General features: G+C 42.0%; 1 protein-coding gene across 6 annotated transcripts in view; it reads right to left on the reverse strand.

Moving 5' to 3' along the window:
* The window catches only part of nrxn2b (neurexin 2b), an 812,698-nt gene that overhangs the window by 379,729 nt on the left and 407,439 nt on the right, over positions 1 to 25,530 (reverse strand). For all 6 annotated transcript variants that reach the window (XM_049567815.1, XM_049567813.1, XM_049567811.1 and 3 more), the window contains 3 exons: positions 9,144 to 9,263; positions 7,390 to 7,771; positions 5,189 to 5,379 (listed from right to left, as the gene is read on the reverse strand). In XM_049567815.1, coding sequence (XP_049423772.1) covers positions 5,189 to 5,379; positions 7,390 to 7,771; positions 9,144 to 9,263 — 693 coding nt within the window. The remainder of the gene's footprint in view (positions 1 to 5,188; positions 5,380 to 7,389; positions 7,772 to 9,143; positions 9,264 to 25,530) is intronic.

Below are 25,530 nucleotides of genomic sequence, written 5' to 3' on the forward strand. Positions count from 1 at the left end.
ATTTTGAGCTTAAGAAAGACTCTTTGACAAGGTCTTCTTATTTCCTCTGTGACAATTCAAATAGAAGAAGCTTCAATCTTACAGTGGAGCAGGAAATTTGTTCTGACCCAAGTGAGAACAAATTGACCCGAACAAGTAGTCCTAGTTTGATAATGCTATATTATGCAAGTGAAACATATGCATATGGACTAAGGAACACTCTGTTCCTCACTACTTTTTTAGCATAACACTGAACAATAGCTCCAGTAAGCTATGATTAAGGTCACGTCTGCTGGTCATGTGTCCTACTTTCCATATCCAAATCACAAGCTCTAAGATTCCACACTCCCTAAATAGTGGTATCATATTAAGCTTATTGTGATTCATGGCATTTTTTATCTGAAAAATTTCTGTAATTTCTGTTTATTTACAAAGCTTTTGATAAGAATCCTTTCATATGAGTTGTGTTGCACAATCAACAATGCTTTTTTAGGGCAAGAGGGCAGAAAGCTGCTATCACTGTATACTGCGGGTTGTCAACAGGATGACGAGGCTGCGTCCCCTGTACAGTGTGCATTCAACATGTCTTCTTCTGAAACTGCCATTCACTATACAGAACTAGATCCACTCAGTGCTATCCTCAGGGACTGTGTGTGCTGCCCCCTCGCCATACTTGAGCTGACAAAGAGGGATGCCTTGAAGATTTTTTTTGCCTGTCCAAAAACAAAGAGAAGGAAGACAGAGAGCACAAAACCTATTTTCCCCATTTTCTCTGGGCAATTACACAGATAAAGCTTGGAAAATTGTTTTTTTTTTCTTTGAAATGCAGGCAGAAACGGTGTTAAAACAGAGCACAGATATTGTGAGGAATGGCTTATTGTTACCATTTCTTCTGTGTTTGATTTGCAAAGCTTTGTGTGTGACTGCTGAACAGTCAGAAAAAGCATTAATAGCATGCTGTGTGTGTGTCTGTGTGTATGCAAATCTAAGAGGAGAGAAAAATTCTGTCTATCATGTTTAATAGAACATATGTTTACATATTTGTCAAGAGTCTTTCTTCACTTGCATTCATGTTTAGCTTTGGTGCTTTGCTCCAGTGTTTATGGCACTACAGTGTTTGAGCCGTGTATGATATTTTGGCAGGGGAATGGTCACAGCACTACAGAGCAGGGTTTGAATGCCCAATTAGACGGGGGAATTGCGGATAGAGACATCTTCTCCACACTAAGGTCCTCTGAAGCGAGATTTACAACTATTATTTTTTCCCACTAGCACCGAGCTGCCTCAGCCTCCATCCCCTGCAGGCGAGAGTTGCTCTGATAAAGAAAAGGACCCGCGAAAATAAAGAAGTTTCTAAACAGTGGCTCACAGATTAATAACACAGATGGAGGTTTACTCCCCAGCCATGTATACTGTGTTGATTGGGCACAGAAAAGGCAAAACGGCTGCCTTCTGTTTCATTTGTGAGGGAAATCATTCAATGAGGCGTCTGCACTATTGGATATGCAAATGCAGCCATTGTCGCTGCATGGCTCTGCGGCGGACAGCTGAGGGATCTTGTCGGTGCACGCTTGGTTGGTGATGTTTTATAAGACGGAGGTGCAATTGTCTATTAATCACTCAAGCTGAGTGAGGAAATGCTAACACCAGTTGTATTGCTTGGAGAACAATGTTTGTTCCAATAATGGGTAGACAGATTATATTTACATTGTGTAAACTATGATGACACAGCCTGGTCTCTCTCCCTGGGCATCAAAATATGCCCCTTCGGCAGTGTGATGCTGGGAATACCCTTTAGCCTCTATATGAAATGCACCAGTCTCTCCACCAATTCCAATGTAAACCCATCCACATCATAATTAGACGCTCAGATCAACGTATGTAGTTTAAAGAGCTTCAAAGTCTGCTTACTGTGGGTGGGGGTGGAGGTGGATGGTTGGGTCCAACAAACACCAGACTCTGACCCAGGACAATGATGTTTGAGACCAATAAACAATAACATCTGTTGTGGCATTCTTGTCATTTAAAGCCTGGTATTAACCATAACCAAGTACTATGTTGCCCAAACCTGTCGACCCTGTCTTACCACTGCATTTATGCCACTCACAACTGGTTGGTTTTTTGGCAACATCTGCAATCCTTTCCTAGCCATAACCGAGTAGTTGTGTGCGTAAATCCCTAGACCCCTTCTTACCGCAATGTTTGTGCCACTTGAAGCCAGGTGTTTTTTAAGCAACATCCACAAACTTTTCCTAACCATTACCAAGTACTTTTGTAGCCTAAACCTATCCAGCAACCCCTTCTTACTACCGACCCCTTCTATGGCAAGATACAATGCAAAAGGCTGCCCCTGGCGCCATTTTAGTAACGAATGAGCTTCTGCCCAAATATGACAAGTGGGGATGAGATCATGTTGAGTGACAGCCGAAGGTGTAAGTTGGTTATGAACTTCTGCTCATAGATTGTATAAAAGAAGTGGAAACAGCCGCCGTGAAATCACCCATTGGTTTGTTGTCCAATGTTCTGAAGTTTGAGTGTGGCATTTTGGCCATCGCCATCTTGTTGTTTTTTTGAAGCCAAGAGAAACCATAGTTGGAACGAGAGGGTGGATCTGACTGACACAATGTCGATGACACATTGCTACTCCTCTATCCCGATTGACAAGTTGCAGTAGTAGCAACTTGTGAATCATGAGATAGCCATGCCCCAAGGCATACCCTGCTTTATTGTCTATTTTACTCCAAATGGGACCATTATTTACATAATGAACATCATGCCATAGTGACTGAGACCATAAACTCACCACGAAAATCTGAGGTAATGAATCAAGTGAGACAAAGAGGGATTGTCTCTAAGACGTTTATACAATTGCTCTTCTTTGTGCAACCAGTGGAGTTGCCCCATGCTGGCCATTAGAAAGAGTGCAGGTTTAAGGCACCTCTGCATTGGCTTCACTTTCCAGAACTGGAAGCTATGTCTTTTAAACAATCTTTGCTTTTATTTGTTCAGGACACAGTTCAATATGTCTGAATATGGTGGAAGAGTCTGAGACGAGGATGATGTGGGATAATGGTCCTGGCTAAGACATAAACCTAAAACAGCACTGTCCAACACCTACATGACAGCAGCACACTCCCTTAAAAGCCTCACTGACTGTCTGACTGAGAGTTGACTGACAGCAGCCTTTGCCACAGCCTAGACAGAAGCAATCGATCAAAAGAAGACCCTCCTAATTACAGAGATCAGTTATTACATTTACTGTAACAGATCTCCAGAGGAGATTAGCCACAAAGAGTGCATGGAGACTAGTTTTATCTATAAATCACATACAATGTGTAATGAATACATATTAAACTGCAGCCTGCTAAACTCAGAAACCTTGAAAGCAAGCATTCATTAAATCAAGTAATTACAGATTCCTCTATTGACATCGCAGTCTTGTGTGAGATGAGCACACAAATAATGTGACAATTATATTTCTCCTCCAAAGCATATGTGACAATAACATAATTGGCCATGTGCATGATGCACTTTATTTGCATTTCACCATTAAATTTTGTGAGACCAGGCTGCTAATTATATGTCTCACTGCTAAAACCACAGGATCTAATTTTACACTCTTCATTCTCTATGTCTGCATTCTACGAAAGCTTGTTCCGTCTTCAGTACCCTTGTCTATAACCCAGCATAAGGACACTGGCACAGTGCCATTCCTCTATAACCCCCTCCCTTACAATTATCCTTCTTAATTGCACTTCACATACCCCAAAGGAAACAAGAAACTGAAAAAAGTCTGTCTATAAATCATGTCTTCCCCCCAAAAAAGCTTGGGGCCCCTTTTGATCTTTTGACTCCTTGCATCCTTCAGTGGCCCCAGGGGCTCACCCTGACTTCTGATGTATGTTACACAGCAACCCACAGTAGCCTCAAGAGCATTCCGAACTCTGGGGCATGACACAGACCAAATCAAAGTGAATCATCCAGAGCAAATGTTAATGTTACGACAGACAGACACTCGAAAGAGTTTAGAAAGAAGCTACCATCTGTCCACAATGTGCACTATCAATATCACAAGGTCTTTCTGCTGAGTAAGAATCTCTTTCCCTTTGACTTTCTACTTTTATTGTATTGCTGTCACTCTTAAGCTCCACAGGCAGCCACTCTCAAGCATCCAAATAATACATCAGAAAACCAGATTTCTGAGGTCTGAAGCTAACAATTACCTGAGCTTCCAGTCCCAGCCTAACAGTGCACCAGAGATGCCTATTCACATTTAAGTGCCTTGTAACCACAGCTATTATTCCAAGATGATTCACGAGGGCAGGGTAGTTTGAAGTCAAAGAAGTAAAGGTGTCTCCATCAAAAGATAGTCATCATACTACGGCTAAAAGTCAAGTGTGTCCAATTTGAAGGTGAGAAAAAAAATAGAGAAAACATAAAAGAGCAAAGCACAGAAAGGATGAAGTGATAAACTGTTATTGTTTCTGGTACGGTTATTTTTTCACCTTGGTCTGTTGTTGCATTTGGGTCATATTGAGACACCAATCGGTAAAGGATATTGCTTGTATATTGCCCTGTCCCTGTAAAGCCAGCCATCTGCTGAAAGGGGTGGTGGTGGGAGAGAGGGGGTGGGGTCATCTTTCAAGGTGAAGAGGATAGGCTGGCACAGATGCTGCCAGGCTTTTGTTAAGTTTTATTTCACCCCCCTGTCCACTCTTGTTTGGCAAGCACATTTACAATTGGCAGCATCATTGAGTTTTCTCTGGTTATCCCGGCCAATGAACCGAAATGTCCAACACTTCAGGAAATAAAAATCTAGAAAATGCAAATCCTTGTAAACCTGAGATTTTATAAGTGGTTTTTCTACGGTATGGGTAGAAAAAGTTAATACCTTGAATTGTTATTTTGTCAATTATCTAAAATTTAAAAATTAAAAAAACAAAAAAAACAAACAAAAAAAAAAACAGAAAAGTAAGAATTCCTCAGTGACTAAGAAAACCAATCGATGTAGAGTGGGGCTATTGTAGAAGCCGCTGTGATCCTGGAAGTGGGTCTAATTTAGATGGATTTGAGCTGGCATGTGTTCATGGCCACCTTCCAACAACACTTAAGGGACAGACCAAGGATGACACTGGAATACTTATTCCCTGTCAGTGGTAATGTTTTCAAGAGGAATGCATCACTGAGGCCCAGACGAGCCTGCTGTTACCTTTGAGGTCCAGGTTTCGGGCTCCATTGGAGTGCTGCGTGACGGTGCGTGAATCGATCTTAAGCGTATGTACATTGTTGGCATCCCGGGACACCACCACGTTGTGCCATTGGTTATCGTTGAGCGGCTTGTCCGAGTTGCCCTTCATCAGCGACGGCCCATTGCCGAGATCAAAGACGTAGTGGACGTATCTGCGAAGAAAGACATAAGAGTATGTGTTTGTGTTGTCACTAGGGATGTCCCGATCCAGCTTTTTCACTTCCGATCCGATACCGATATTACAGCCTTAAGTTTTGGCCGATACTGATACTGATCCGATCCAAGCGCATAGTCATGTCATGTCAGTCATGTTAGAAAAGGTTTGATCAAGAGATATTACTCTAACAAGAACAACTACTTAATCGGGTTAGTTAGAATGATCCACAACAGTTGGTATGAGAAACTGACCTGTTTATTGTTAACAGGGTTAAATAAACAAACTTTAAACTTGAACATTAACATTAAATAAAAAATATAGCTGCTTTGCTTTGGCTGCTTTGGCCCCTTAATAAATAGAAAATAAATCAACACAAGAAATCTTTAAAATGTCTAACATTGAAATTAAAATAGCAGCAAGACTCCACACACTTGTGCTTTGGCCCCCTAATAAATAAAAAATAGATTAACACCACAAGACATTGTTGACACTTAACAAACAATGCAGCCTTTCCTTTTCAGTTTTTTTTGTAGTGTCAGTGTCAACCTGGTGCTGCTGTTTCCTGTGTGTCTGAATGCTGGCCTGGTGGATTGATAGTAAGTGCTGGAGCGGATCACTGAATGGACTGCTTGAATTGCGGAGTGCTGGGCTGGCCGGAAAACCTGGATCAGACTCCATGAAAAACTGGATCGGAGTTCTTGGATCGGCATTTTTCCATGCAGTCCGATCCGATGCCGATGCACGTTTTTTGCTAATATTGGCGGCCGATACCGATCCGAATATCGGATCGGGACATTCCTAGCTGTCATTATTACAATGCAGCAGCTGTTCTTGAAGGAATGGAAAGAAAATCATTTCTGGAAATGGTGGCAATCAGTAGTACAACATGTTTTCTCTCATTAACAGGCACTGATGACAAGTTACAGTCAACAACACTCAACCTCCAATCGTCCTGATGAAATGAAGTGCTCACCTATTTTGTCTCTAATGTCTCCATCCTGTGTTCTGTCTAAGAAATTACTTTTGATATAGATAATACGACCAGTTTATGTTGCTGCACGAAGTTTGGATTTATTTTTTGTTTGCTCACCGGTTTGACATGCAAATACAGAAACCTGTTTTTGTCTAAAAGCCCCTGTTTGCCCAAAGGCAGACGAGGTGGCACAGTTCCCCCTTTCTCACAAATATGGCTGCCTTTTGTGTTTTGGGTAAAGGCTATTGTGGCTGTTTCATTCAAGGTATGTAGGGTTTTTTCCCACCTTGATTCCAATTCCTTTATGTAGCCTCTTGTCTTTGTGTGACAGAGGCAGCTCAGGCTTTTGTGTTGTAACAGTGCTAACAATAGAGCACAAGAGGAAGAGAGATACACACGCAAAAGCCTCTTTTTGATACTCTAATTATGAACAGCTTTTAGGGTGATACAATTCACAATTTGAAGCAGTTTATTTTGGGTGTGTGCTAGCTTCTAGCTTGTAGGAAATTGGCCAAATACTTTGCTGGCCAGAGAAATGCATTATGCTCACATATATGCATTAACAGTTATCGGTTAATGGATTGTAAAATAAATACCCAAGAGAGAAGTTTTCAAGAAAAAAAACCAGACATGCATATTTCTCTGAGTTCTGTTTTCCAGCGGTATGTGCAGCGTTCAGCTTAGCTTTTAAGACGACTGATTATGATTACTTGTGCTAAAGTCACTTTCATCCAGCCAGCCCTGATTCATAGCAGCATTAAATGACTCACTGATCTGGGTTAACTCTAGGGAAAAAAAACAACATGATTCAGCTCATGTATTGTTTTGTTGCCAAGAACATATTTCTAAATTACTTGATTTGTGTGGTGATCAACTGACTATTCACCAAGCTCCTCACTGTGTTTCAAATAATGTGCAGCTGGGTTAGAATTAGCAGAAAATAGGACTGGAAATGGACTGCTTGTACAAAGTGATATTGCGTTACAGCAAAGGAAGGTGCGTGACTTCCAGCACAAATCATGCGGGACTCACCCCTTCACCAGTTCCACGACAATGAAGTCACTCCCGTCCCCAGAGTTGAAGAGCATCAGGCCGTCAGGTGTGGTGGTTTTGAACTGAAAGAAGAGGTGCATGGAGGCGTAAGCTTGTAACGTTGCTAAAGCTAAGTAGCTGCCTTTCGTTCGAAACGTCACCGGATCTGCAATGATGTGGCGCATGCCGAAGCGGGCATTCAGTTCGCAGTAGGAGATGTCACCGTTTTTGCACTGGTCAAGGTAGGGCACCCCGTTGAAGGTCAGGCCCTGGAGATGGCCAATGAAGTTTGAGGGCACCACGGATATGAAGCGCCGCTCGGTCATGATGCCTGTCTCGATGTTGTGGAACTCGAGACGCGTGTGGGCACCAGTCATCTGGCCTAGAATAGTGGAGGGAACAGAAAACACAGCGTTAATTCAGAACACAAGTGACAACACATTCAATGCTATGTTCTCCTTGAGGCAGTAAAAGGCATGCTGAGAAAATGTGAAGGATTATGTCACATTGTAACACTGACAGGATTATAACCATTCTAAGCATCTGATATTTTCTAAAGCACCATATGTTAAACTTCTAGTTATTCATAACTTCTGTTGAAATTGTACGCCAAACTTAATTTCATCATGGACATATTAAAATGCATTTATAATGCATTTCACTGTAAAGCAATGCAAATAAACTCTAATTTACTGTATCTGATGTGAAAATTAAGTGAAAAGTGCACATTATATGGCTTTGGCTTTTTCTTTGTTATGTTTATTAGATCTTAAAATTGATTTCAGTTGCTTTAGAAAACTGTGTGTGTGTACAGTATATGTTTTTATTGTGCAGGTTCACAAGGGTTGAGCCTATTTGTCTAACCTGCTGTGAAGGAAATTATACAAGCATAACATTGCAGAAAATCTCTTGTTACTGCTCTACATGCCACAATTTATATTGTGTTTACTGGGAGATGTGGAGTAATGAGCTTGGCAAGCCGCCGATTTAAATGCCTTCCCTGCTGAAGCCTGCCCAGCCTCGCAAGGACTCCCCGGGTGCTTCCTATTTTCTTCTCTCCCATGAACCAGTTTGTGAACCAGTCAGAACATCACAGGGTCATTCTTTGCTTCTGGCCTCAGCGTGCCCACTCTCTTCCCTTCATCTAGCTCACACCTTTTTCTCTCCTCTTCCCTCGTCCTTTGCCCTGCCATCCTTTTGCCTGAGGCCACAATACTTTGAGTGCCCGTGACTCCACCTCGTCTCCTGACCTTTCATTCTTCTCTTGCTATTTTCTTCAGACGTTGGCAGAACCTGTACCTCCGTACTTTGTACACAGTTGCTCACACACTGCCGGTAAATGCTTGAAGAACTATCATATTGTCCTGCCTTTTAAATGAGACATAGGTGGGTTACATTGAAACCATATTAAGGTGTACTCATCAATTGGTAATGAATTTTCATCTTCAAAATATTATGACATTTACAGATAAGCACCTTTTAGCTCTGTTACCATTTTCCCTAAATATCAGTTTAATAGTAAGTGAACAAACCACATGCCACCTCCATGTCTGATTCATTATCATCATAATTAGTCACCTTCCACTTTCAATTGAGTCGTTAATGACAAATGGCACAACAGTTGACTCTATGTGGGTGGATGCATTACGGTGGAGTAATACATGTGGATTTGTGACTACATCCTCACACTCACTGAGGTCTTGATCACTGCCCTCACCCCAAATTAATCCCTCAATGTAGCGAACACAACTAACCTTCCACTGTGACATTATCCACAGACAGTTGCAGGCTCTTGCCTCTTCGCACCACCTTCACCGTGTGCCACTCATTGTCGTTCAGCTTCTGCCCCGCGAACAGCGTCTCGGGTCCTTTGCCTGTGGTAGTGGAGTGGGGGGGAATCAAATCACAAACAGCACAGCAGGGAATGCTGTGCGGGCCCACTCATGCACCCACACACACACAGTTCATACACAGTAGGTGACAGTGCCAGTGGAGAAAACCTGCATGTTTGTGAGACACATTCACACTATAGATTCTCCCTGTATAGTGGAAATGAAAGGAATCAAATATCCAGCCTGACAGACTGTAAAATCGAATGTCCTCTCAAAAGCTCACAGTGTTGCAGCATGATGTCGTCAAAGGCAGTGGGAGAAATAACCAGTTGAGGAAGTCAATTAGAACAGGCAGCGACGACGACTGGAGGTGCTGTGTTACAGACGTTACATTAAGTCGTGTTTAGGACAGTCTGGATGGCTGAATCTAGCAGTTTAACTGCTCATCCCCCAAAATGCTGTCCCCCTTCCCCTCTCCTACACTCACCTCTCTTGTTGTTATTCTGCCTCTGAAAGAAACAGTTTGATGCATATGGAGAATGCTTATTGGAGCCATATTTACATAAACGCATTTTCAAAGTGGGGAACAAGCTATTTATATCCTGCCAATGACAGGGCCTTATTACATCTACATTAGAACAAATTGCTGACGTTAGGGAGTGACAGCAGGGGAGATTTTGATTGAGACAGCAGTCATGGATTCCTCTTTCATTGACGAGTGGACGTGATTCACGGCTAAAATCAGGGCAGTGGCTGGTACTGGTTAATAGCTGTCAAAGTTTGTTTAAGGGCTCAATAATAGGCATACAAGAGTGAGGAAGTATGTGATGTGACAACAAAGAGGAGTCATCTCTCACATGGCTTCAGAGGCTGAAATGATGGCCTGCCAGCAGTGGGCGTGCACAATGTCATGGTACCCAGGTGAAGGTAATCAGTGATAAGAGGGAAGAAGGAGGATTCTGTAAACAGCAGCAGGGCAGACTGAAATAGCAGTATGCCGGAGGAGAGTAGTCACTTCCATTAAGCCACCTTCTGTACTCTGTGCGCTTTTAGGCAGCTCTGGAGTGAAGCAAGGGCCATTGTCGCTGGTAAATAAAGAAAAGTGACATCCAAAGACAATGGCTTTCTTACACCATTAGCGCTGATGATTTGTTTATTGCAGATCTAATATTAGAAATCCTACTCTGCTTTCAGGGACTTTTCTGACTAGTTGGCTGGCTGCAGCCTGAGTGTATTATACCAGGTGCTCGACTGGATGATATAGAACAGCCTGGTGAAATATGATTGTCCACTTCCCAGTTGTGTGTGGAATTATGTAGTTTAGATGAAAAAAAAAAAAAAAAAAAAAAAAAAAGTCCCATCAATTGATGGCCCTGCCTGGAAAGAACATACACATGGCCCACTGGAGAATTGTTTTCCCATTTACCCCTGTTACTTCTTTTTTATTATATTGTTTTTTTTTTCATGGGCTTTTTGTCTTCAGCCACATGAAATTGGAAAGAGAGACTTTTGATCACACCATGTGTGAAGTAAATATAAAGGAAAAGGCTACAATATTGCTGCAAAGAGTGGCTGAAAGTTGCCAGCAGAGAAGTTAGAGCTGATACAAAGACAGATAGGAGGACAGAGGGGGAAATATGAAAACGGATGAAGATGAAATAAAGAAGAGTGAAAAGAACCCAAGAGAAGAACTAAGAAACGGAGGAACAAAGTGCAACCGAGCAGCAGCAGCACAGCCGGCTGGCTGATGTAAGATTGTAAAAGTTATAAGAGTCTAGTGCAGCACAAATGAGTGGGAATGGCTACCCTTTAGAATAGGGTCCATGTAATATTTATTTGGCTTGGCTGCTACAGGCCGCAGGAGAGCAAGGGCCACTGCTGCACACCTAGCAGGAGCCATTTGGCTATAATACCACTAACAATGGGGGGCTGAAGATATATGGGCTGCTCTGGATGGGCTAGCCAAGCAACAAAAAGCTCCGGGCAAAAGGTGGTATAAAAGTGAAGCGAGGGACCTATTAGGTTGTAGGAGCAAAGCACGACACAGTAACAACAACACTTGAGGAAAAGTTTGGGATGCAAGTCACACACTTGGTCGTAGGGGTCAAAGGTTGACGAATAACTTGCTGTGATCAAGAGTATGACTCTGAAATTAAAACATTACCTTTTGGCATATTTATTCATTGGCTTTACGCCCAGATCATTATGCCGTGGGTGTTACAGCAGAACAATGACTGCTTCGAAACCACATATTGATGAAGCACCTGGTGTTGGCTCAATGCGGTGTATTGCTGACAGCAAAGTGAAGCCTCACTTTACTGCCCAGGTAACACTGCAAACAAGGAAGTTGAGAGCAGGGTTAAATGAGTCGCTAAGCCTCTAATTCAGCCACTGGCAGAGGGAAGTACTCACTGCTGGAAAACAAAGGGGGACGCAGGGCTCATTAATAAAAGAGCTGCCGATTATTAAAATGCAATTAATTCTCATCCTGCCACTTGTGCCCTCTCACTTTGTCTCAGAGATCAGCAGGGCAAAGGGCTGTGATCACACAAACAGAAGCTCCCTCTCTTTTCATCTCTTTTATTCCCATCCCCTCTCATCCTGTCACTTTTTCCTTTGCACTTTCTAAACGTGTGGGAGCTGAAGAGGTGTCAGGGAGATTTCTTAACTAGTGTAAAAATAGCCAGGACTGTGGATTATCTTCATTGACTGTGTCAGCACACCATAAATGAGAGGTGTGATGTTTGCGGGCTGTTGCGTAATTACCAGCAGTCATCCATCATTGGTGGCTGTGTTCTCTCTGTAAACAACCTTGATTAATGCAATCGGATCAATGGAACACGAGCCTTCAGCCATTGGCTGCGGGTTGTTGCCATCAGTCTCTATTCAGGCTGTGTGGTTGCTGTTGCAGCAGTGAGTACTTGAACACAGTTGTATAATCATTATGTCTAAACCCTAATCAAAACAACTTCAGGGAGTGAGGCTGCTCATCAGTCAGTGATGACAACATTTCCATCATGACAATCAGGAAGTGAGAGATGAGAAATGTTTGTTTGCTCTGACTGTGTACAAGTGGCACAGAGATCAAGATGTCTCTCAGATTAATGCTTAAAATAGAAGGAGCATTTCACAAACTGAATATGTTGCAAAGTAAAAACAGGACTAAACACTACTTTGAGATTTGTTTCAGTTGCATTCTGCATGAAACCAGTCTAATGTGTGGTCCAGCTTACATCCCCATTGTCACTCAGAACCATCCTCGACTGATTCTGGCCACACAGCAAACCCAGTGAGCTTCCCAGACACGGTTGTTAAGCTAACAAGTGCGCTGAAGTCTGATGCTGGCCAGAGGGCTTGAAGCCGGCCAAAGAGGAGCGATCAGTGTTAGCCAATGTATTGGCCAAAACAACAGTGCCACAGCATGATAGGGCCACGGGCAGTCCCTGGTAAGTCTGCTGCTGGCCCAACAGTAGACAACAACAGAGCCAGTCATGAGTCATGCAGCCATACATGGGGGCAAGTCATTGTCAGGGTCGCTCAGGCATATGTGGTTTGTGTTGAGATTGCCGGGTCCAGGGATAACAGCAAGGGGTGTCAGCAGGTCAACATTTGCTTGGAGGGAGTGGATGTGATGATGTATCTGAGCTAACGAGACAGTTCATGCCCCAATCAACTTAGCCACACTGGTGGCTGGAAAAACCCACTGTACGTTCAAATGCCACTGAAATTAAGATGAAGCAACCCAGTTGCCAGAATAAATGTTGGCTTTGTATATTTCTGGAAAATACAGATACATTACATTTGTACATTTCATATGCAGTGGATGTGTTGAAACTTTATGCCCTTTAAGTTTCAGTTCTTGTGAAATCGCTGTGGTTAACTTGGTTAAGTCTGAGCACAAAAAAGCAGGGGGTTGGAAAAGATCATGTTTTGGCTTTACACAGCTGGCCACCAATGTCATTAGAGGTCGTTATTGACATTAGGTTGACTTTAGGGTGAGACGTTGGGTGACGTAACCAAAATCCACCGTCACTCAAACATCTCATACCAACGTCACCTTGACGTAACATACCAACTTTTAGCCATAAAGGATGTCATAGTCAACCCAATTTTCATTCCAACTTAAATTTAACATCTATGTAACTCACTCCTATGTAAGAGTCCAGTGTCTCTCTGAGGGGAGTGACATTCAGTGCCAGCTGGGAGAATATTAAATTTTGTCGCAACAAACATGGCTGACAATGTGCCGTTACAAAATACCAGGTTTTGTCATAACAAACATGGCAGAAAATGTTGTTTGTTGTTCATATACTGTCGTTTGCCACTGTCTGCTGCTTGATCTCACCTAGGTATCATGACATCCATCCATGCCCTCCACCTTGTGATGAGATACTGCAAATACATGTAATCTGATCTATGTCACTCTAAAAATGTTGCTATGATGCATATGAAAGGAACCAATGTATGTAACATGTATGTAGTTTGCAGTAACATACAATACTGACATTTTATTCTAGTGATGCGGCTGGATTTTGATCAGTGGTAAAAATACATTTATCTTCATCACTGTCACTTTGGAAAGTCTCTAATCTACTGTCACAGATCAAAAGAAAATGTAACATTGAACAGATAAAAATATCCTAGAACAATGCTTTGCCCTAAAAATGCCTCTGACTGAACTGAACAGGGGAACCCTAACTACTATGTCCAGTTCCACAACAGCGTCATATTCCCTCTTACGAGGTTTGACAGATCGTGCCATCGTCAAGTATGAGATACAGTTGCGAATGCAAGTTCAAGCTCTGCGATTCAAATTCCCTGGAAGAGAAAATAATTATGAGCAACTAGCACTCAGGGACTTTTGAGGTCATGAGTTTCTGCAAAGCCACACACATTTGTGCATCCCCACTCGCAAGCACACATGAGAGAAAAGAAAATATAACAGTGGACTGGAGTCCAATTAAAATGGCTCAAGAAAGAAACACAGTATAGTGTTTCATTCTCGGCTCAGCAGCCCCACTCTCAGGAAAAAAGGGAGGACGCTGATTCTGTGGGTTAAAAAAAAGAGGTCTTGAAAGAAAGACATGGAGGAGGGGAAGAAGATAACAGAAAATGTGGGGATGAGGGTGGATACCAGCTGATTGAAATGGATTTTTCATGCAGAACAGCGGAGGAGGATAAAAATCCAACCAGAGAGACCAAATGCTGACCAGGGGGGAATAGTAATGCCTGGCTTCTTTGTGAATTCATATGGAAAAGAGGAGGATAAAAAAAGATGTCTCCAGAAAATTCCAGTTTAGCAAGAAAGGCATAATGTTGTAATCGAAGTGGGAATATGTGTGTGTGTGCGTGCAGTATAAGCGTAGGACTTTATTTATGTTCATGATTAGCATTTCACTACCAGGTGATAGACCTCAGGCAACCCCCTGCTGTGCACCCATCTGGGAAAGCACAGTGAATTAGACACACTGTACTGTACACACAGATGTATGCACATACTTGTGCTAGTGCAAACCACTTTGAAAATGTGTAAAGAGGATGCACTTAGTTCTTTGCAACTAAAATCACAGGAGATATGCTGCAGGGTTGTTATTGTATGTTCTGAATGGCTGCTGTTGAATAATAATGTTCATTATGCAATTTGAAAATGTCAGGAATCAGGAGTGGGCCATCAGCAGTGGGGGGGTGATGCACGTGAACTTTCATTCGTGTCAGAACTGCATTGACATTAATCTTAACAAATCCTACTAAACTAAGCATTATTTGGAAATAGGTTTAAAAAATGTCTTCATGGATAAGTATATTACATTGACATTTTATACAAGGCAATTTATTTTGCACAAAATTAACTGTGTTATTCTCTGCGTATGTGATTCTGTGTCAACTAAGCATGTGTCAGACAGAAAATTGCAGTCTAAAATTAATTGAAAAAAGATCTAAAATGTGTGTACTGTTTCAACAGAAGCACACGTGAACCAAACACACTTAATTTCAAACAGTTATTGCACAACAACTGTCACATAATAATGTAAAAAGGTATTAAAATAAGGTAACCATATGGCACCATCACCTGGAAGCCATTTCCTTCTCTGTACATGTGCCGAGAGCAAAAATCTTATTTGAAATGAAATTTGAAAAAGAAAAAGCCCGAAGCTAGCGGATGCAAAATGTTCTTCCAGTAATCATTAAAACCATTAATCAATGTTTTTCTTTTCTGGGGCTTTCAAAGTTATTAAATATGATGGAAAAATGACTTTTGCATCCACTGAAAAGACAATTTTAAACTTGACAAAGCGATAGCAGCTGCACATTTATTTTTGCTAACAATCGATCAACATTTATAGATGTTTTATGTTCTATAGTCCATATCCAGCTACGTGTCCACGGTAAATGATGTGTATAAATTTAAAAATGCATAGCCGGTGTTGGAAGATGGATTTTCATGCAACAAAGAGATTTCAGCTACAGTGTAAGAACGGGGAGGTGGTAGGCGTTTCTTAGGTATATTGTATTGTAGGTACTGTAGGCTATGAACTGAGACTACATGGCTTTCTTGCTTCCAAGTTTTGTGGGAGGTCTGTGTGTGTGTGTGCCTGTGTGTGAGAGAGAGAAGTAAAGAGAGAGTGTGACTGCTTGCTCTTCCGTTCAACCTTGCAGAGGAGAGCAGTACATGCTGTGCACAATAGATACATCTCCCACACACAAACAGGGCGCCCCGCTTTCCTGCCGCGCAAACAGACCAGTGCTCCTAATTGGACCATTGGGGGTCTGAGTGTGTGTGCGTGTGAGTGATAGATAGAGAGAGAGACTTTTTTTAATTTATTTATTTTAAAAATGTGCTGTTAAAATGTTAATTTAGGTCTTAGGTTATAGCATCAGTGGTGATGAGGGGTTGGAGAAAAGGGAGCGTGATGGGACGGTAGTGTGTGTGCGTGTGTGTGTGCTGTTAGACAAAGTGAGACTGCCAAAAGATAAGGAGAGAAATGCAGTGTCAGCACAGTTGCTGTCCTGGCCAAAAGACTGGCATGAGAACACCCTGGGATGGCTTGATGACACGTGTCTGTGTGTGCGTGTGTGCGTGGGCAGGTGGTCTTGTGGGCAATATCCATGTGAATGTGTTGTTTGCTATACCTGACTTGTATATCACAATTGTAAAGACAGCATATTGAGCTTTGATAACTTATTCTTTGGATTTACATATTTTTTTTTTATGTTGCTTTGTGTGAATGTATGCGGTGTGCAAGTGTGTGTTGCAATTTATGTGCCAACCTCAAGCCCCCCCTCTCTCCTCTGCCATCTGTGCTCCTGGCATGGCTCCTTAGTGTCGGTAATGAAGAGGAACGCCCCCACCCCCCCTCAGTCTCTCTCTCTCTCTCTCTCTCTCTCTCACACACACACACACACACACACACACACTTTCTCCCTTTCTCCCTGCCATATCCTTGTACGTCTCTCTAACAATCCTTTCCTCCTCCAACACACTCTCCTTACCCTCAAATGACTTCCCTGCACTGCAAGCTACTGTTAGAAAACACACACACAGAGACACACAGAAATCCACAAACAACTGATCTGTCCCAGGTATCTCTGCCTTTAAAACACCTTCCTGAACTGTATCTCCTCTGAATCCGCTTGACTTGCTATCGATTCTTTTTTAACAGAGCCTCACAGTGTGTTGCCTCTTAAGTTCAAACGGCTGAATGCTCTCCTCCCACCCAAATGAACAAATCCTATAAATACTGAACATCTCATTGCAGCACTGAAAAGGACCCCTGATGTGTTCTGAAAGACACACTGATAACCTGCTCCAATCCAATGTTACACATATTTTCAATCCTATTCGCACACATGCCCAATGGTCTGGCGTGACTTTGAGGAGACTGCATAGCCTTGGACGTATTCTTTGGTGGCTTTAGCTGAATTGCTACAGTCCTAATTACGGATGTCAGTTTCACTTGATTTTGTTTTTGGTAGCCCAATACCTATTAACTGATAACTAATCCGTTAATTTTAAATGAAAATGTACATGAAATACAAGCAGTCTTTCCCTTGGTCCCATGCTCCATTTACTCAGTAAGTTAAGCGCCACTTTTCAGGTAGCCACGTTATCCAATGGTAGAGCTAATGTTAGCCTTGGCTGCTCTGCACTATGCACCCCATAGGTCCTGCTGACCCCTTAATTCCTGCTGGTAATGCCGTCGACTAGCACCACTAGCATGCTGATGCTGCCAACAGTGCTAACAGTAATGCTCAAGTGGGTTGCGGCTCAAAATTGGGACACCTACTCAATGGGGCAACCTGGGGGGGGACCAGAGGGTGTGCACAGTGTTTCCATAGCATTCCTGTTGGATTGGGTTGGCATTACTAGCGGTCATCTCCAAATAAGCGGCAGCACTAAAGAGCTCCAACCAGACCTAGTTGGTGTATAGTGCAGTAAACTAAAAGGTGGCAACATTAACCTATTGACAGACATGCACAACTGGTCAAAAATAATCTTGGCAGTTAACTGATTAACATTCCTAATCTTAACCCTAAACCTTCACCAAGCATTAACCATAACTTCTAACTCTTATAACTTCTACCTGACCTTAAATCTTCTTTATTCTTTCACTAAATTTCTAACATCTGTAAAAGTAGTGGACGTAGCTACTATGAAGTCATTCATTCATTGGTTGATTCCTGCTTGAAGCCTCAAGTTCAGCATTTTGACCGTCGCCATCTTGGGTTTTTTTGGAGCCAGAAGTGACCATATTATTGGCGTTGTGGAGGAGCAAGGGGTGGATCTGACTGAGAAGCTGAGGATACTACCGGCAAACAGCTGGTCACAGACAGCAGCCCACCCTTAATTATGTGCAACTTTAAGCCCTAATAAAATGGAAATGGGTGAGTTTATAAAATTCAGTTGTCATGAAGGAGGAAATTAGATATAGAGACCAGAACTGTTTTTGTGCAAGGCTGTAAACAGATTTATTTTTACTGTAAAGTTGGGCATTTTAATATGTGGATCTATGGGGACTGACTAGCATCTGGAACCAGCCTCAAGTGGCCATTCAAAGAACTGCAGTCTTTGGCACTTCCATGTTGGCTTCATTTTTCAGCCCGAGGTTGCTGCTTGATTTGAACTTTGTGTACCTCACACTAACCTAAATTACACAAACATCTTATGTATAAAGGCCAATCATTATGTATTGGAACATTTGTGACCAAATTTGGCCTACACCTAAGACATGCAAACCTGCAATCCCACTCCCAGAACCCACACACACATTATCAAACACAACCTTAATCCTACAGCTCTCCACCTACAATAAATACACCTCTATCCCGTGATGTAACGAGACATAAATAGGTGAGTAAACTATGACATTCAGTTGGCGATCCCCATGAGGAAGACATCCACAAACACTGTAAAACTGCATGCTTTATATTCATAACAGATTGCATCTTGGTTTGATTTTTTTTAAATTACTTCGACTTCTTTGTCACTGACCCACAAACAAAACCTCAGTTACAGTTTCAGGAGAGAATTAATTCATGAAAGCACCACTCTTGATAATACTTTCATAATATGCAAAATTAATTTACATAATAAAGACTTCACCTGCAGTTTCAGGCTGGTGGAAGCCTTCTACAGCTAGTAAGGTGGACAGCTTATCCACTTTTCAAAAGTGTATTTACTCGCTGACTGAAAACAAACACACTCACACACTCCATCACACCCTTGTTTATGCTCTGGACCATTTTGAGGGCAGTAGTTCAGTAGATTTTTGGACGCCATGCCTCGCCAAACCCCAGGTCCAATGCCCTTTTTCCTCATGCATGCCTCCAATGAGTTCTCCCTCGTGCCAGCTCGGCCTGGAGCAGATGGGTTGGTTCAGCATGGCATCACACCAGCCGACACAGTGGCATGTCAAACAGGCGGTCACAGGCCTGGGCGTGCCAAGCACAGCCACACTGCACCGCCATATGGGAGTAATGTGTGCTGAGATCATATTGGATTGGCAGACAGTGTGGGATGCATGGCCTGATTTGACCACAAATCAGAATAAATAGTTAAAAATGCCAGAGTATATATGTGAAAGTCTGAAAGTACGCCAATGAGTATTTACCAGACTGTAGCCAAGGCCTCAAACTTGCATGCTGCAAGCACCATTGCACACACCCAGATGTACACACACACACACACACACACACACACACACACACACACACAATCCTCTCTACCCAACTGATGACAGTCCTAGCTGCAGACACGCACCTTGCACTCATCCACTATCCACTCTATCCATCAGACAGCAATAAAGGACACACATACAAAATCCTATACTACACCCTGGCACTCACTCTCATTCACATACCAACAGTGAAAATCACACACACACACACACACACACACATACACGCCCGCCCTCCCCTCTGTCCTCTGCAGACGGCGATGACGGCCTGTGTTTGGGAGGTTAATGGCTGTTTGCTCCTCACAACCTTCACACTTGATTACTCCAGCCGACTGGTGTCTGGACGGTGGGGCCTAAATTCCGGGACACAGAGAGCCCTTTCTGCCACCGCTCTCACATACTCACCGCATTCATTAGAAATGTTAATGCAAGATTGAGGACACCATGTGCAAAAGGATATTTGTCATATCCTTTATGAAAAGCAAACATGACTCAGAGATGTTTGCCAAAGCAGGAGAAACCCTCAGTATCCTTGTATTACTTGTTACATTTCCAAAACAAACCACAGCAAAGCAAACAATAAATCACAAACAAACAAAGTACATCTTGACATGCGGGAGATCAGACCACGTTACCAAAAGAACTTAATAATATGCAGGTCACATGTTTATTCATAAAGTAATATCGTGCGTGTTTTCCACTGCATATAATCAGTGTCTGATTACCATTTGAAAGTGAGATTATGTTACGCTTATAGCTCATTCAGGGAACTACAGTATAAACGGCAGAAAATGACACTCATCTGTAGTGTTGCAGATAATAGCCTAAGTGCTACAAATGTATGAAATATCTGCACTATGATGGTGGCTAGCTATTAAAGCAGCACAATCAGTCAAAGCAGTCAATCTTGATTGGATGCACAGACTGAGGCGATTCAATAAAATGAGACTTAATTTTACAGTGTAACAGTGCCTGTAATAATTCAAACTCACTGGTGAGCTGCTACAAAAGAAGGCAGCAATCTTCGGGGCTGAAAATAAAATAAAAAAAAATAAAATAAAAATTGCAGTTCCTCTAATGGCCACTTGAGGCTGGCTCCAAAAACAATCAAATCCTCATAGACACCCATGTTAAAATGCCCAAATTAAAGCAGAAATATAAATGTAAATAGTCTATTTTGGTCTGGAAATTTAATTTTCTTGTTTATGACAACTGTTTGGGGGTGAATTTCTATATAACTCTGCTGTTTAAATGGTATCATGGCTGAAAGTTATATAATTAAGGACGTGAATGCTTTGGATGACAGTTGGGTGCCATCCGTTGATAAATTGTGACCACAGCGACAATTATTATGTAAACCATGAGGTAACCTTAATTCATACATTTAGCCATAGCTGTCACTATTTCAGTATGTTTTCAGATCATGAAAGTTAAATGTTTTTAGTTGCCTAAAACGTTTTGTTTAGTGTTTGGCTGCACCAAAAGATCCTAAAAGAAGTCAGACATTCAGTTCTCCCAGAAAGTAAATTTTGTTTTAATAGTTTTAAGCCTATTTTTTGCTAACAAAACTTAGCATTAGCATTTACATTGTCACACTAAACCATAGCTGTGAATGCATCATACTAACTACGGTAGCAGCTAGCATGAGGGTTGTCTCCCCTCTGTTGTCCAAATATTGTCATTTCTGGCTCCAAAATTCCAGGATAGCAATGGCTGAAGTGCCAAACTTAAAAAACCTTCAGGAGTTGGAGGTTCAGTTTTTTAAGGCTTTAAGCCTGTTTTATGCTAGCGAAAATTAGCATTGGTATTATCAGAGTTAACAATAGCTGTAAATGCACTGTGGTAACCATGCCAGCAGCTGGCAATACGGTTTGCTCTGCCTGTTCAAATATGGTCACTTCTAACTCCAAAAGTCTAAGGTAGCTACGGCCAAATTGCCAAACTCGAGGCCTCAAAACGGGGGTTTACAAACCAATGGGTGAAGTCACGGTGGCAGTGTATGTCCAATAGGTATGTTACCATAATGTACAATACAGTAAATTAAAATACCACATGGGAAATAAAGGTTGGTTAAATCTACACAGTACAAGTGAGTGACTGAGTGACGAGGAAAGAATATCATATTTATGTTGTAAACTGAAAGACTAAAAGTGTCACTGTCACTGTGCCTTCCAATAGTATTTTTCTGTCATATGAATACAATAAAACTGACAGTCAAAATAATGCCCTGGAATGATGTTTTTTTTCCCACCAGTAAAATGGCTGCCTGGAACTTACAAAACTAAACCAACAGGCCATGAGAATCATTCACCGAGGGGTAGCATCTTGGCTTGTTTCTGTAAAAACCCTTGTCTTTACATCCTGAATAGATGCAAGAGAGATAATGGAAACTCTGCTATTAAAGCAGTGGGTTACTGATGGTGAGCGAAATTACATTTTTCATGCACTATAATCTCCTGCCAGCTTTATGACACACAAATATAATAACATCTAAGAAATTTCACATTTAATTATAACCTCTGGTGCAGAAGGAAATCTGTTAAACAAGCCAGATAAGATACTCTCCCTTTATGTTAATATGTATGCTCTACGAAGCTCTACTTGTTTTGACTGATGCATGGGTCCCAATAGTCAACTGAAACTTAACCAACAGGGATAAGAATTATGTATAGCTGCAATAAAGCTACATGGCATATCCTTACTAGCAAACAAAAACTGTTGATTGTTGGTGACAAGTAGAGCTCCTCTTTCTCAGTCTGTATCCATCCATCCATCCATCCATCCATCCATCAACACGTGGATAACGTGTCTTTAAAGATATCTGCATTTCCTGGGTTTGAAAGGAATAAGTGAGTCAAATTTTTGCTATGGAAATCATACTTGGATACAAGCTTTGACTGAATGCTATTGGATAGAGCCTTGTGAATAGGTCTAACCTCTCAGTCAGCATCTTGCCATTCTCTGGCTTGTACACTAATCTGCATTTTTCTTGTGGAAACAGCACTGCGATGCCTGCATTTTATTTAATCAGTGCTATCTCAGTCTATTTTCGCCTCTATTTCTGTCTTTTTCTTACCAAAGCTTGTTCTGTAAGGTTGTAGAAGGAGAAGTTGGAGAAGCCTTCCTGACACGCTGTATACTTTTATTCATTTAATCTGTTTTTTTTTGCTTTTCCAGCATTCTTGGCATCGAAAAATAACAACAAATACCTTTAGTTTGTTTAAAAAGAATCTGACAGCTTCATTTGCATGTTTACCTAGTATAAATCAAGGACAAGCATTTCAGAAATTACCAATATTGCTCTGTATTACGTGAAATATGAATCACACTGTAAGGTCTGTAGGTGATTTGTTTCCCGGTTTGGTCTTGCTTCAAAATACTTGTGAATTTTATAAAAAATGAATACATTAGTACAAGTCATGGTGTGCACAGGCAGACAGACAGACTGCATGCCACAGATATACTTCTCATAATCTTTAGAAAAAAAAATGTTTCTTGCATTTGTATCTGATATCTGACTTTGCCTGAATAAATCTACTGCCTCCTCTAGGGGAGGAAAAAAACTTTAAAAAGTAAAGATACAGTGAGAAAACTAAAGAATGAGGGCATATTGAAAATGATGTAAATGCACATACAGTAAAATGATCATTTATGGATTTTCCTTCTGTCAAATGCAGTTATCATTTGGCAGTTTTCAACATGGCGATGTATTGCACAATGCAATCAGGTTATTGTTCACTGATTTTAAATATTACACATTTTTCCTAATGGAAATAAGTCCTAATAGATTTTCTTAGCTCCGTGGTGACAAAATACTGCTCCTTGCAATCCATCTGTTTCCTATATATGTGGCTAAAATTTAATTCACAGAGGTAGGACTATGCAAATGATGCCCTATTCTGAAACCTAGGTGCTATTTTATGATTCTTGACCAGTAACTGTGTTAACTGTCTTCATTGACTTTCAAATTTGGAGGTGTGTAAAACTGAGCTGAGCAATGGCTGAATCTGAAAGTGTGCTTTGCCAGAGCCACACAGGCCAATAATATATACATTATATAGTACATGCGTGTATTTGAATGGAGTTTTTTCTGCCCTTGTTTGCTTTTTTTTTTGCCTCAGTCGCTCACTGCAGGCAGCATTGCTGCATCATTTACCAAATGGTTATTGCATACACACACCATATGTGAAAATGGAAGCAGAAATGACTTTTCTACTGCTGTGGAATGTGGTTTATGAGAAGGCTGAGAGTTCTTCGACGGAGTGACCCATATGGACTTGTTATTTTTATGTAAAAGCAAAGGCAGATAGCAGCAATAGTTACATAAGGCTGCAGAAGCTAATATGGTTTCTATGGCAAGAGACAGGATTTACTTTGCTCTTCAGAGTTATCAGGATAAGACCTCTTTTGACGATAATGTCATTTGGCTCCTATCTTAAGATATCATATTTTCTATCTCAAAAGGAGCATGGGCCTATCGCTGCAGATCTAATGAAAAGCTGGGTGTGTTTCTGAGTGTGCGTATGCATGTGTGCGGCTGTGCCTGCACGCGTGTCATCTAAATGGCAGCCATCTGCTAACAGCAACGATGCCGTGATGGAAGTGAAAGATATGAACAGATAACACTGATAGAAACGCAAGGAGACATCTACATCAAGGCCCCTTCTCTGTCTACGGCTCTTTTCCTTCTCCTAACTCCTCATTTCGCTGTTGCTCCTGGCCATCTTTCCTGTTCTTTCTTTCCCCCCGTTCTAACCTATTTCTCCACCTTTAATCTATAAAGTTCTGCCCCCTGTAAAGCAGCTCTCCTTGTTCTGCTCTATGTGTTGTACTCTGAGAACAGATCGTGGGGTAGGGTGGAGGGATGCATTAGGGGAGAATTGGCAAGTGGTAAGTGGGGGGTCTAGCAGTCAGTTGAGGACACCGTCTCATGCTGACACGACAGTGAAAAAGCCCCCCTGCGGCCTCATCCAAAACATCTCCAACATGGCGTCACATCACAAACGGGGACAAAAAATACGAGAGGTGACCGAGTTTGTGTAAAACGGCAAAAGTGTGTGCGGGTGTGTGTGGCTATGATGGTTAGGGAGGGGTCGCTGAGAGAAGAAAAATAAGGAGGGAGGGGAGCAGTGAACAGATTATGACCCCCAGCCATGATTATCTACACCTGCCGCTCTGACCCCCCATGCCAATTACAGAGATAAGGCAGCCTGTGACTGTGTGTGTGAGCGTGCACAAGCGTTGACTCTCCTTTTTCTGAAGCAAAATGTGACATGCCCACTCGCACACAGACATTTGTATTCAATGCTCACTATAAGGGGCCACACACTTTCTCTTTCCCACTGTTCTCGGCCCTGTGTAGGACGGCTGTGTCGATGCTTTAGCATCCATGACAAGATAACCTCTGTCGATAGCTTCGAGAATTGCAGATGGCCACCGCAGGAAGACACATTTGAGTCAGGAAGATGTTGAGAGGACAGCAGATGATTTTGCGAAGCGAGACATGAATCATACATTTTACCTGTGCTCTCCAGAATTTAGAACTCCCTTGGGTGCATCAAACACAGGAGACTCCCTTCTTCTCTTAGGTACTGCCATCTGCATTCCCCCCCATTTTGCTTTCTCTTTTTATGCTTGCCCTGCATTGCCTTATCAGTTTTCTTCATCCGCTTTTTTTTCCCTACCCCTCCTTGCATCTCTCTTCCTCACTCTTCAGAGGAAGGTCCCGGGGGGATGCTGATTTATGATTTGAACGGCATTTTCCAGCATGCTGTGGCAGGAGGGTATGGTCCCACGGGATAGCCATCAGTCCTGCAAGGCAGTATGGGTTTCGACAGCTCCAGGCTGCTGCCGGTTCTCTCATTAGAGTTTCTGTAATGAGTCCACATCTAACCTGTCGCCTGTGCCACGTAGCAGTGAAAGGAGGCAGACTGATCATGGACTGAGGCTATGCTGGCGAGGCAGCCACATTCAAATACATCAGAAAGGTCCTGTCCTCTGTGCAGTCATTGAGGTCTGATCAATTTCTACCACTGTGTTGACAAAAATTCCTGTGAAAAATAGATGTAAAAGGAGTCTGTACCCCATGTGGACATGGAGAATTGTTGTTCTATTGATGGAGTAAAATGATATTT

This window comes from Epinephelus fuscoguttatus, linkage group LG23, assembly GCF_011397635.1.
Source record: "Epinephelus fuscoguttatus linkage group LG23, E.fuscoguttatus.final_Chr_v1".
Lineage (NCBI taxonomy): Eukaryota > Metazoa > Chordata > Actinopteri > Perciformes > Serranidae > Epinephelus > Epinephelus fuscoguttatus.